General features: G+C 44.6%; 1 protein-coding gene across 1 annotated transcript in view; it reads left to right on the top strand.

The window, feature by feature from the left end:
• LOC147669100 (rho GTPase-activating protein 28-like) overlaps window positions 1-13,963 on the top strand; it is a 516,960-nt gene that overhangs the window by 481,747 nt on the left and 21,250 nt on the right. The window contains exon 14 of the mRNA XM_086948229.1: window positions 8,424-8,488. Within this exon, the coding sequence (XP_086804355.1) occupies window positions 8,424-8,488 (65 nt within the window). The remainder of the gene's footprint in view (window positions 1-8,423; window positions 8,489-13,963) is intronic.

The following is a 13,963-nucleotide window of genomic DNA, read 5'->3' as shown; positions in this document are numbered from 1 at the left end:
ATGGCGCCTGCTCTGAAAGTCACCTAGAGTGCAGCAGTCTAAAATAGTCCGTCGTCAGTTACTATAACTCCGCAACCACGCGGAATACGCGAAGTTTTAATGGAGTTCACCCTGTTCTCGGGTGTAACAGCAAACACAGGGCTGCGGTTTTCGTAACGGAGTGGATTTTCGGCATAACAGGTATGGGATATTTAAAACAATGGCGATATTTAGAGTTATCGGAAAGAATACAAAATATTAATACAGTGATATTCTTTCGACTTTCAGGATAACAAAAACAGTGAAGATAAGGTAGGGCACTTAGAATGATGATTCTAAGCTACTAAGTTTTTCATTTATTTTACGCGGCATGAGTGGAGTTCTGATAGGTTTTGCTTATTGTTTCAGAGAGCACAGAGAAAACAAACCATGTATGTTCTCTAAAGTAGTACAGGCACATTTAGCCAATAACCAAGGTTTTGTATATAGACGCAAACGGAAGTTTATTATTTATTATTATCTTTTTGTAATCTATGCAGTGAATTATTGACAGAGGCGAACGCACAGGTACATCTACAGTAGTAGATAACAGGTACGACATTTACATAATTCAGTTTAGACCCCCATGCACAACCTAAGAAGTGATACTTACACAATGCATATGTTTTTTATTTTCAGAGTCGCCCCTGATGAAGGCACCGCAGAGGTGCCGAAATGCATTGGGCTCTTTTGTAAATATATGAGAATTGTATGGATATATACATGTTATGCCAAAACAAGTGAAAATGTAATAATGTTTTTTGTATAATTGAGAAAGTGAAAAAAAAATAGTTATGAACATTGAAAATAACAAAACCAAGATGGTAAAAATAAGATGCAATAACAAAAATAAAAGTTAATGCAAACACACAATATAAAGATTGTCATAAGTATGTTAAAAGATTAAGGTGCGGAGCACCAGGTGAACAGTGCACGATTAGGTGGGTCAAGAACCCATCATAACCACATTATTAAACTCAGGAGTGACTATCCTGATTAATCGTGGCACCATTTGAGAATCAGGGAAAACACAGCTAAAAACAACGGAGTGCTCCTCACGAACCCAATTTACACAGACCAGTAGACAACGAGCCATGGTGTCGGGCTGCAGTGGGTCTACTTCCACCATTCTCTACAACTATAGATGCACATGTGGGTTCTGAAAATGGTGGATCCACATCAGTTCCAGAAAAATTGGCTCTGTCCATGCCTGTCTCCCCTGAATTTAGCGCTCTTATCTTGCTTTACAATTAAAAATGTTCTTGCCTTAGTTATCCTGATTGTCATTGGAAGCCCTACATAGAGGCTCCTGATTTGACTCTCAGTTCAATAACTTGTGCAAAACATACAGTCAGTTACTTCAGAGCCTAATTCCAAGTGATTTTTACTGGTAAGCCTTTAATAAAGAACCATAGCCATTCGTTTCTCCTTCTTAACCCCTTAAGTGCTGCCTCGGTGCATTGGCCGACGGCAGCACTACCTCCCCAGTGCTGCGCACGACCATTGGACGTCCATTCAGCACTAGTTCCAATGGACAGCCCAGCACTGGGGAGGAATGTTTAATAGCATCTATGAGGTTAATTTTCCCCACACAAAAAGACAGATGCAGATGTAGATGCAGGAAGCGTATGTTTTACACCCTGTGTGATGGTTGCTTAATTTTACCCAAATTTACAAAGAAAAAGAAGAATGGCAGAGAGGCACACAATGATGGTGCTAATCCATGCCTACAGCTCATTGCAGATGTGGATTTGCCCATGCACCACCCTTGATGCTGAGTAAGCTTGCTTTACTTTTGGTTTCAAGCCGACACATATGGCCATTTGCATTGTTTGTAAATACCAATCTGGATTTTGTGCCGTTTCTGCTGAAAAAAAATGATGCAACCCTGACACAATTCCCTTGTGCATCAGGGACTGAGGCTACAGAGATGACATAGAATGAATGTAACACCGTTGTTTCTGCTTAGCATGATCTTGAACAAACTTGTTTGGAAACATTGAATGTCCATGTCCACGTTCAACTCATCTAGAAGTTAATATGCTCCCCGATGAACATATTAAAGAATGAGAAAACACGGATAGCACAGAATTTAATCTTAATCTCCTAAAGGCACATATTGAGCTCAAGAAGAGGTTACACATGATGCAATCCCTGGTTAGTTCTGATCAGGCTTCCCGGGAGCACCCAAAAAAAATGTGCACATGTAAATTTGAATGTGGTTACCATCGACTTGTAGTCGATGGTAATAGCATTTGCTAAATGAACAGTTTGCATTTAGAAATTTCTTGGTATGTGTGCTAAGGGAATCACAAATTGCAATTCCCGATTTGTAGTCGCAATTTTAGGTAACTGCACTTTTTGCGTTTGCCTAAAATTACGACTACAAAGCCTTTCATATATCTTGAAAGGCTATTTTGCATTCACAAACGTGCGAAATGATCGATTTGCACCATTTGCAAATGCAAAATTGTTTGATACATGTTACCCTCAATTATTTGAGATTTGACAGAGATAACAAAAGACATTTCACTACTGAAAACATTAAGGGGCAGATTTATGTTAACTGGCGCATCCCATGGGATGCACCAGTTAACGTGCGCCACAGCTCCGCCACCCATGGTGCGCCGCATTTATAATGCAGCGCACCATGGTGCAAAAACGGCACAGATGCGTGACGCATCTGTGCCGGAAATGTGGAGCATTGCTGGAGTTGCGTCGCAAGCGCGACGCAGCTCCAGCAAGGTTCGGGGGTACACCATCTGCACAATGCTGCGTCAAGACCTACGCCTGCTGCAAGCAGGCGCAGGGTTTTGACGCCGCATTGCCCTGAAAGTGACTGAGTGAAATCTCATAGATTTCACTCAGCCACTTTCAGAAGGCGTTCCTGCGCAGGAACGCCCCCCCTTGCGCAGGAACGCCTCCTTATGGCGCAGTGCTTTACAACGTTTCAGAAAAGGGGGTGGTGATGAACAGAGTGTCTGAATTGAGCAGACCACTCTTACCCAGTCCAAAGATCAGGGCTTGATCCATCACCGTTATTTATCTCACTGCCCCATCCCAGCTCAGAACCTGGCTATATGCAAATCAGTCTGTCCCTGGCCCAGTGCATCATGGGAACAGGGCAGACTAAACTACCAAGCCAATTCTTCACCAGAAAGGAGACAAGCTACCGGGGACCGGTTTCTGGCATTTCAGCCGTCTTCGGCCCGGCTTGCTTGAATCCTGATGGAGCAGTGAGAAAGGGACTCATGTCTGAGTATACCCTGCCACACCTATAGTGGCCAAAAACGATTCAGAAAAGGGGGTGGTGATGAACAGAGTGTCTGAATTGAGCAGACCACTCTTACCCAGCTTTACAACGTGACGCATCTCCTAGATGCATCACGTTGTAAATAGGGCGCATTGTTTAAGCCGCAGTTGCGTCAGAAAAAGTGACGCAATTGCGGCGCAAAGAGGCGCAACGGCCTCATAAATCTGCCCCTAAGAGTCTAATATATACTTTAGAGATGAGTTACTTCCTCACAAAGGTGGCAGATATCCTGTCAGTACATAATGGTGTATGGCACTTGTAAAAAAACGTAGAGAGGATATTGCCACATTTGTGATGGAGTGCCTCGCAGAAGATCCCTGGAAACTGTAAAAACTCCTCCCTGGAGGTGGCCTTAGAGGTGCACTGGATGTCCTCTATATAAGTGGTGTACCATCAGTGGCCCTCCTCACAGCCTCTTTGCCCATGCACCCGTGTCTGTAATACGGCAACCAGGAAGGGCAAAAGCGCTCCCTCCACACCAAACTACACCCCCATGTTCACTTGAGAGCACGAAAGTGCAAAACGTGCTCTGGCACAATTCATATTACAGAAGGGACCCCACAAGTATATTCACCATATTATGTCAGACCTCTGTCCAAGGGTAAATAAATAGGCACAAACTTTCTTTGTGGCCCAAGGGCACATTCTACAATATTTATTTGAAAAGTTTTATATAGCGCGAACAAGATCTTTACAGATAACAGAGCGCTTTACAAGACAAGGGGGTGATAGAATAATAGTATGTAATAGTTGAGGTAGTTAGGTAAAGGTGCATAGTTACATAGGTATGTCACAATACAAGAGGTAGGTCAAAATAGAGGTAGTGTAGGTACAAGGTGCATAGTTAACAGGTGCGCCAATAATATAAAAATACAACAAGAAGGAGCATATACTTGTTTAAGCGTTCTCAAAATGCTTTTGAAGATAACATAAAGGTAGGAATAGTTGAGGTAGGTGAGTACAGGGTGCATAGTCATACAGGTGGATCAGTAATACAACAGTAGGAATAGTTGAGGTGGTGTAGGAACAGTATGCAGAGTCAGACAGGTGCGTCAATAATATAGAGAAATACAAAGAGGGAACGTATACAATCAACTAAGTCGATAATACAAGTAATACACATAGTCCAAGGGGTCGGGCAGGTAGTAAGAGTGGATTCTTGAGCAATACTGAGTAGTAGATCATGTGTATTTAGCCATGAAAATCGCTTTGACTTCTTTCTTAAAAAGTTTGTTGGAGGAGATGAGCCTGGTTTCAGGAGGGAGTGAGTTCCAGATCCTGGGCGCCATTCCTGAGAAGGAACGTTTATATGTTTTTTCCTTCCGAAATCTTCGAGGCTTCAACAGTAGATTGTTTGTGCTTTTAGTAGTTCTAGTGCCACCAGAGATTGTCAGCTTTCGAGTGAGGTAGGCGGGTGAGTTCAAGTGTACAGCCTTGTGTGTCATGCAGGCGATTTTCAGATGTATTCTGGCTTCAAAAGGTAGCCAGTTCAGGGATTTAAAGTCAGGGGAGATATGCGAGTGTTTTTTTGAGCCAGTGATGAGTCTCGCTGCAGCGTTAAGGGACGCTCTTAGGGGTGCCGTTGTAGTTAGTGGAAGTCTGCAGAGGGCAGTGCTTCCGTATTCAATGTGCGGGATGACTATGGATTGTACCGCCGTTTGGAAGTCTTTGGCTGGAAGGAAGGGTTTAAGTTTTCTCAAGGTATTGATTTGGAAGTTCACTCCTTTGGTTGCCTTGCTGATGTGCTGCTGCATGTTTAGATTGGTGTCAAGTGTTATGCCTAAAGATTTTGCTGAGTCTACGATGGTAGGTTGTACATTTAGAGCAGTTAGGTGATTAAGCCAAGATTGAGCGGTAGAGATTTTTGCGGGAGGTGCGATCAGGAGGAACTCGGTCTTCAGCGCATTGAGTTTGAGGTGATTCTCAGCAAGCCAGGATTGGGTGTTTCTGATCGTGGTGTTCAGAAGCATGATGTCCTTGGGAGATTGTATTTTGAGATAAAGTTGGGTGTCATCGGCATACATGTGAAAGTGCACGTTGGATGCTTGTAACAAGGTAGTGAGAGGTTCCATAACTAGATTGAACAGTGTTGGGGAGAGGGAGGATCCTTGAGGGACGCCTAGCGAAACAGGTACCGGAGAGGACATCAGGTTGTTGCTTTTGAATCTCTGAGACCGGTTGTGTAGAAAGGAGGTGAACCACTTGAGAACAGTTCCAGAAATGCCCATTCTTGTGTTTAGTAGTTTGAGTAGGTTCTCATGTTTAACTGTGTTGAATGCTGAGGAGAGATCAAAAAGGATGAGGAGGCAGGTATCGTTTTGGTCTAGGATTTGGAGAGCGTCGTCAACTATGTGGGTCATAGCAGTTTCGGTACTGTGCCCTGCTCGGAAGCCAGATTGATGAGTGCTGAGGAGATCAAACTTATCTATGTGTTTAGTCAGTTGCAGCTGTACGCATTTTTCCAACAGTTTAGCGAGGGTGGGAATATTTGTAATAGGATGGTAGTTGTTTAGATCAGAGGGGTCTGCTGTTGTTTTTTTTAGTAGCGGTGTGACTTGACCGACTTTGAGGGCATTAGGGATGGATCCTTGTTGAAGAGAGCTATTGATAATCTTAGTCAAGAGTGGGAGGAGCAAAGGGATAAAGTCTTTTACAGCGTTAGCAGGGAGGGGGTCAGGGAGCTGATTGGATGGTTTCAGGGTGCTGAGCAATCTGCTGATTTCTTCTTTGGAGTAGGTGCCAAAGGCTGACCAAGTAGCATTATTCTTTGGTTCATACATTGCTGAGTTTCGAGGGTTGGAGTAAAGGATTGCGTCATTGAGGAGATCGCTTCTTATGTTGTCTGTTTTTTGGTTAAAGAAGGCAGAGAAGTCTTCACAGGAAGGTGTAACGCCCATGGTACTGAGTGTCTGGGGTTGTTCTTTGGATTGTGTTCTGATTAGCTCAAACTGTTTTCTTGGGCGGTTTTTCGCTTGGGCGAGCTGGAGGCTGAAGAACTCTCTTTTTGAGCGTTTTATTTTCCTGAAGTAGGCGTTTCTCTGTTTCTTCAGGGTTTTTAGGTGCAGTGCAGAGGGGGCTGATCTCCAGGTGCGCTCTGCCATTCGCATGGCCCTTCTATCTTCATTGAGGCTTCCGTCATACCATGGGTTGGAGATCTTGGACAAAACTCTTTTCAGTTGCATGGGTGCGGCCTCATCGATTATTGTGGTCATAGCATTGAGATAGTGGTCAGTCAGGAGTTGAACTTCCGTAGCACCGGAAGGGGGAAGTAGGAGATTGCAGGTGTTAGGCGGTAAGGAGTTTGGGTTGAGTTTCTTCATGTCTCTTCTCCAAACTTTGGGCTTAGAGGGTTGAACTGGGTTAAATTTAACATATTTAATATGGCCTCTGGTGTCCACCCTTCTGCTTCCGTGTCTGCTCATCATTCTGCATTCTCATCTCCTTATGTGCCCTTTCTCTTTTCATCCCTTATATCTGTGTCTATGTTATTCCTCCAACTCTGTGCAGTATTACACCGTCTCCTAACCCCCTTTCCCCCATATATTTCACACCATAGCTCCACCTTCACTTCTAGCTTCCACCCTCACTTCACACATGCTTCCCTGCGTGGTTGTTCGCCTTTACTCTACAGCGCGCTATTGCTGTCCAACTACTTGTAACCATACGAATCTAAGTGCATACGTGTGTGTTAGAACAATAACGTCATCAATGTGCCTCCTCCTTATAAATGGGGTTAAGCATTGGTGTCTACCTACTCACTCTGTCGAAGTATAAACAAGAAACACTTCGCAGATAAATTGGGATGAGATATACTAGGACCAATTTACAAACAGCTCGACGACATTTGGAGCAACGTTTTTGGCTCATGGTATTGAGGAGCAAACCCAAAAATAGAAGGGGAAAAGAGTGACAGTAGTAAATGTATATTAAAACATGTTATTATTCCACGTGAGACCATCATTTTCCTTGTGAAGAAACCATTTGCCCTCCATTCCCATATAAATATGAGGGAGGTCCCTGCTCATTCTCACCTAAAAACTCACCCGTGCCTTGACAGGGGTGAAAACTCACTCGTGCCTTGACAGGGGTGAAAACTCACCCGTGCCTTGACAGGGGTGAAAACTCACTCGTGCCTTGACAGGGGTGAAAACTCACTCGTGCCTTGACAGGGGAGAAAACTCACTCGTGCCTTGACAGGGGTGAAAACTCACTCGTGCCTTGACAGGGGTGAAATCTCACTCGTGCCTTGACAGGGGTGAAAACTCACTCGTGCCTTGACGGGGGTGAAAACTCACTCGTGCCTTGACAGGGGTGAAATCTCACTCGTGCCTTGACAGGGGTGAAAACTCACTCGTGCCTTGACGGGGGTGAAAACTCACTCGTGCCTTGACAGGGGTGAAAACTCACTCGTGCCTTGACAGGGGTGAAAACTCACCCGTGCCTTGACAGGGGTGAAAACTCACTCGTGCCTTGACAGGGGTGAAAACTCACTCGTGCCTTGACAGGGGTGAAATCTCACTCGTGCCTTGACGGGGGTGAAAACTCACTCGTGCCTTGACAGGGGTGAAAACTCACTCGTGCCTTGACAGGGGTGAAAACTCACCCGTGCCTTGACAGGGGTGAAAACTCACTCGTGCCTTGACAGGGGTGAAATCTCACTCGTGCCTTGACAGGGGTGAAAACTCACTCGTGCCTTGACGGGGGTGAAAACTCACTTGTTCCTTGACAGAGGTGAATGTAAGCTTGTTTCCACATTGGAATACTGCCTGCTCGGGAATTGAATACTACAAATGTACCTGTTTGTCTGTGTTAATTTACTTTTGAAACTGTCCCACAAGAAACAATTCTAACCTTGTGATTGGTGAAATAATTCCCCATTGCTGATCTACATGAATGCACCTAAACTGAGTTTATTTCCCCCATATTCTTTGGGACGTGGCCTTACTGTTGTCAAAAGCTTGCAGTGTCCGGAAACAGTAGACCCTGCTTGCGTACAGCACCTGTGCGACCATCAGAAACAATCTATTTTATCCCAAACGTTGTTATTTTTCTCCAAACACACACTAAGATGTCATTGTCTCCTTATTTCTAGCCATGGACCCTCCGACTACAGCAACGAACCAAGCCAAAGTCTGTACGAAATCGGAGGAAATATAGGTATGTAGAGTGGGGGGAGTCACAAGTCTGAACAAAGCCTGGGGTGCATATTATGTGATGATGGTAATGTTCAACATTTTGATGGTACAGGTAGGAACGGGACCAGATTTTATTGGTTTTCTAACTAGTGTTGTTGGAAGCATGAATTACAACCCAGCTGCAGTTTTTCAATGCAATCTCTGCTCAGCGAGTCAACTGTTGGAAGATTGTTTACAAACTACTCGCATTGTGTGTGACAAATGTAGCTTAACATTTCAAAGGCGTCCTCGTGCAAAAAGCAAACAAAACTGAGCGTCAACCTTAGAAAAGCCTATTTGATTTAATAAGCTTAAAGGAAGAATAGAGAGCACAATCTAGAACAGTGTAGGGTGGTATAAATTGTGCCTTCCTCGTCATCATGAGCATAGTCCAAAAACATAATAGCAAACACTATGTGAACTGTGAACGTGGAACGATTCGCCGTGGGAAAAGAAGATCATAAACCCTTTGTGTCAGAAGTCAAGCACTCAGAGGCTGCACAGGATCGTCGATAAACGGCACAACGGCGCCATCTTGTGACCATTTTTTATAATGTACAGAGCACAACTGGTTATAACCAGAAATCATTCCTACGCGCGCACAGTTGGGCTGCAAAGCATGAAAATGTTACCGACTTAACAGTAGGTGTTGGTACTTACACATTTGCAAAGCTCATTTTTTAATGTAAAAAAGGAGGATATTTACAAGCCCTTATCGCTACTCGAACGTCACTTTTAAGAAAGTTCCTGTAGCAATAGGAGCTCCGCCTTATTTACAAGGTGGCTTTAAGCCATTTAACATGGCTTAACGCCGCCTTGTAAATAAGGCCCCTTTCAGACTGCACTTAACGTGAAAGAGGAGGGCAATGGGTGCTGCGATGGGAGTTCTGGAGCAACACCCATTGATTTTGATGCTGCCCCCTATTTACGGGGGTGGCGTAAATATGGGCCAGCGCCAAATTTAAGACCAAAAATAACTTGGTCTTAACATGGCGAAGCGAAGAGAAATTATTACTTTCTTTTTATTTTTGTTGTTTCTATGAAACAGCAAATCGCCATGAATGATTGTTTATGCGCAAGAAGGTGTCCCTCCCTGCACTGAAGCATTCATTAAAAAAATTACGATTTGCAATTTCTTGCAGCACACATAGGAGTGACAAATCACCTTCCTGTGCATTAACAATCATTCCCCCAGCGCAGGCATCCTTGCAAGGGTACCTGCGTTTGCTCTAGGCAGCTTAATTTAGTGCCAGCGCTAGGGTAAACACAGGTGTGCACTGTATCATTTAAATACAGCGCATCCCTGTGTGTTTGAATTGAAGTGCTGCATTAGCAATTTTGCAGCTAACCCGCTCTCCACCAGTTCATTGTACACATTCCGCTTAGTGTGCAATTGGCGGCCCCTACCTCAGGACAAGGGAAATATGCCCTGCCCCTAGATTAGACAGTGAAAGCAGTCATAATTGGGGTACAGCGGGTCCTAAAGCTCCTATGCCCAGTGCCACTGCACCTGCTGCACTAGTGATAGATATGTGTATGCCTTTTTGTGCTAAAAATAAAGAAACCATACCCTGGACAGTTACTTGCCATGAGAAAATAATAATACATTGTCTAATAATCTGGCCATTAGTAGCACTTTGTTATGTTTGTGCACTTTTCCACCAGCTCCAGTTGCTCCACGCCAATTTACTCTGATGTATTTGCATGTTCTGTCTTTGCTCTGGATCCCTGTTCATGCCATTCAAGATTCAAAATATGTGTGCTTTCTAATTTTTTTTTTAGCTATGGCTAGCACTTTGATTTTACAAAAATTCTATGGGGCAGATTTATGTTAACTGGCGCATCCCCAGGGATGCGCCAGTTAACATGCGCCACAGTGCGCCACAGCTCCGCCACCCATGGTGCAAAAATGGCACAGTTGCGTGACGCATCTGTGCCGGAAATGTGGCGCATTGCTGAAGTTGCGTCACAAGCGAGACGCAGCTCCAGCAAGGCTCGGGGGTACACCATCTGCACAATGCTGCGTCAAGACCTACGCCTGCTTCAAGCAGGCGCAGGGTTTTGACGCAGCATTGCCCTGAAAGTGACTGAGTGAAATCTCATAGATTTCACTCAGCCACTTTCAGGAGGCGTTCCTGCGCAGGAACGCCCCCCCCCCCCTGCGCAGGAACGCCTCCTTATGGCGCAGTGCTTTACAACGTGACGCATCTCCTAGATGCGTCACGTTGTAAATAGGGCGCATTGTTTGCGCCGCAGTTGCGTCAAATAAAGTGACGCAATTGCAGCGCAAAGAGGCGCAACGGGCTCATAAATCTGCCCCAATATATTTATATATTACCCAGTGGCAGTTTCCACTGGGTAGTTACAGTTAAGTCAGCTGTTCCATAGGGAAAGTGCTCATTTTGTTGTTAATAACTTTGCCCCCGTTTGACGAATGTCCACGAAACTTTACAAAAAGGTGCTACTTTTCGAATAGTTTGTGCATTAAACATTTTGGGGTGATCTAGCCAGTGGGGCCTGAGAAAAAGGGGTGTCCCAAAATGCGAAATCTCCATGCATTTTCCATAGACTTCATTAGTCTGGGGTACAACAAAAACAGCTGTACGGAATGACACCTGGGGGCATATTACCAAGGGGGGCGATAGGCAATTATCGCCGGTTTAGCAGCCGTTTTCGGCCGCTAAGCGGCGACAATTCTATCGCTATATTAGCAAGCTGTCGCTAACTGATGTTAGCGACAGCTTTTAGGGGATAGCGAGCGGTTTGGGACCTGCTTTGCATGTCAGCGATATTTATCGCTAATGACATGCAAAGTGGGCGTACCGAACCTGTTAGCAACTGAAAGCAGTCGCTAACGTCGCTATTGCCTATTAGCAAGGCGGGCATAGCGGTGGAAATATTTCTGCTATCGCCAAAAACTAACGCCTGCTCAGACCAGTGGATAACCATGTTATCCAATGGGAGGTAGATAACATGGCTAAGAGCATTTAGTCGCTAATGCGTGAATATCGCTGTATTGTCAGCGATATTCACGCTATCGCCGGGAAAAAATTATCGCTTTGGAGATAAACGTTGCTACTAGCACGTTATCTCAGCGATAATTTCCGGCGATGCTTAGCGATAAAAAATCGTTACTAAGCCTAGTTAGTGATAAATATTGCTACTCGTTGGTAATATGCCCCCAGATTTGGCAGGAACATACTTCTTGGTCTGCAAATAATGCATTTTGTGGTTTGGGGTACATCTGTTCAGTAGTTTTTAGAAATTAATGGCCAGATTTATGAAGTATTTGCATCGCCCTTGTGCCACGCATGAGAGTGCAAGTGCAATGCAAAACCGAAGTGAGATTTATCTAGCTACACAAGGCCACCTTATGTGGCCCTGTATGACTTGAGGAATTTAGAGTGATGCAAGGCAGTGCAAATCGTTGCCTTCTGTTACTCTACCCAAGGAGACATTCCATGGGTGGAGCGTGAGTGTTCCCAAGCATCCACCCATGGATTCTGGTGCATTTCCAGATTTGCCAATAGTGATAGACCAAGGAATGCATAAAATGCTACGCCTCGCCCAGGTGAGGCATAACGAGGAGAAATATTTTAATTTCTCCTCATGTTTTACTCTATTTATGTGTGCTGCTCTCTGCAGCACACATAGAAAGAGGACAATTACTCTCAGTAGTGTTGTTGTGGGTAAGGTGTCCCTTTCTGCACAAAAAAAATCTCCCTCAATGCAGGCACCCTTGCACCATGATGCAAGGGTGCCTGTATTGGTGCTCGGCAGCCAAAAGTGCGCCAGCGTTAGGAAAAAACAGGAATATCCTGTATAATATTTAATATGGCGCATTCCTGTCTTTTCCTTTTCGCACAGAACAGTGCAGCAAGGTGGCTTGCTTCATCGTGCTGCATGAATAAATGATAAATATCTAGGCATCAAAAGTATTTGTATATCTGGTCCCCAGTAAGGTAGTTAAAGTTAGGACCTGGTTTTCATCAGAAAATCAGATTTTTGTTTTCCTAATAACTTTAGAGCCATTCAATAAATCTTCATAAAATGTTCAATACTAGTATGCAGCTGTGTTCAGCTGCAGTGTGCAAAGTTTCAGGGTGATTCATGAAGCTGGGGCCGAGAAAAGGGGGTCCCAAAACTTGTTTTCCTCATGCAATTTTCCATGGGGGTTATTGAACACAACTAAAGCCTGAACTGCTGATGGAATTACACCAAGTTTGAAAGAAAGCTAGATCTTGGTCCATAAAGTAAACATTCTGTGATTTGGTGTAATCAATAGTTTAGGGGTTATTGAAGGGAAAAGAAATACAGATATCTTAGGATGCAAACCCTCCACGGATCCGACAGAACTCATGCTAAGATCTGATTGGCTGCCAACACTTCAACAATAAAGTTTTGGCAGCCATCATGGAACTCATAGTCATCAGAGTCCTCCCCAAAAAAGAGACAGGTACAGGGTAGAAATACCCTGCCCCCTAGACCCCACCGGGGCCCCAAAAATACGTTTTCCAATGTTTCTGCAAAATCATGGTGGATCCGTGAATTTACTCAGATTTGAAAGAAAAGAAAAAAGAAGCGCAGGAAAGCGAGGAAAGGCACAAATCACCCATGTATTTCATTAACACAATATTGCTGTTTGAAGGAAGGCACTCAAAAAGCGGATAGGTTGTGGGAAGCAAATACAGAGAGAGGGAGGTGTTAACGTAAGCATGGGCATTCCCGCCACCAGGGAGAGGAGGAAGGCCATTGCTGTTGTCCTTTGGACCCGGGTAGGGCTTGGTGTACGAGCTGTCACAGCAGAAGAAGCCCTGGATGTTGCCAATGAACGTGTCCATGTATTCAAAGTTATAACCCAGCATTACGGTCTCAGCCATGAGCACTATCTACAAAGGAAGCATGATGTAGGAGGGAATGGCAAACTCATTTAAAAGAAGCATCTGCTACATCTCCCAGGGCAGTGTGGGCGGCAGAGGAGGGATCGCTTGGCCACTGTCCATGCACCGGTAGCTGAACCTCCTCAGACAACCTGTCACAGAATTACTGCTAAGGGCTTTCAATCTTGGGGCAACCATTTTGGGGATTTGCCAGTGCTCGGGGTGCCTCAAACTCCATTAAAATAGATTCTTCCCAACACTGCCACATCACATTCCCACTCCTAGGAAAACTGCCATGTAAATGTGACTGACTCGCTGTGTATTTTTGTTTTCTGAAAACCCCAGCCACTCGCTCTCCCCCCCTCCATTGTCTGTAAGCAGATATTTTCCCAGTCTCTGTGCCATCGCCCCCTTGAACCTTACTGCTCTATATCCAGTTTCATTTTTCTCATGTCTTCACACACTCTTGCAATCCCAAACCATGTGTACAAAACAGGATAAAAGGTAACAAAGCAAGCTGTTTACTCCTGAGTGAGGTCAGTGTGATGCAGCATTGGGAAACCCAGGGAACAGAAATA

Source organism: Lissotriton vulgaris, unplaced genomic scaffold (assembly GCF_964263255.1).
Source record: "Lissotriton vulgaris unplaced genomic scaffold, aLisVul1.2 SCAFFOLD_789, whole genome shotgun sequence".
In the NCBI taxonomy this organism is placed as follows: domain Eukaryota; kingdom Metazoa; phylum Chordata; class Amphibia; order Caudata; family Salamandridae; genus Lissotriton; species Lissotriton vulgaris.
Note: the sequence above shows the minus strand (reverse complement) of the source record. Positions and strands in the feature narration are given on the sequence as shown.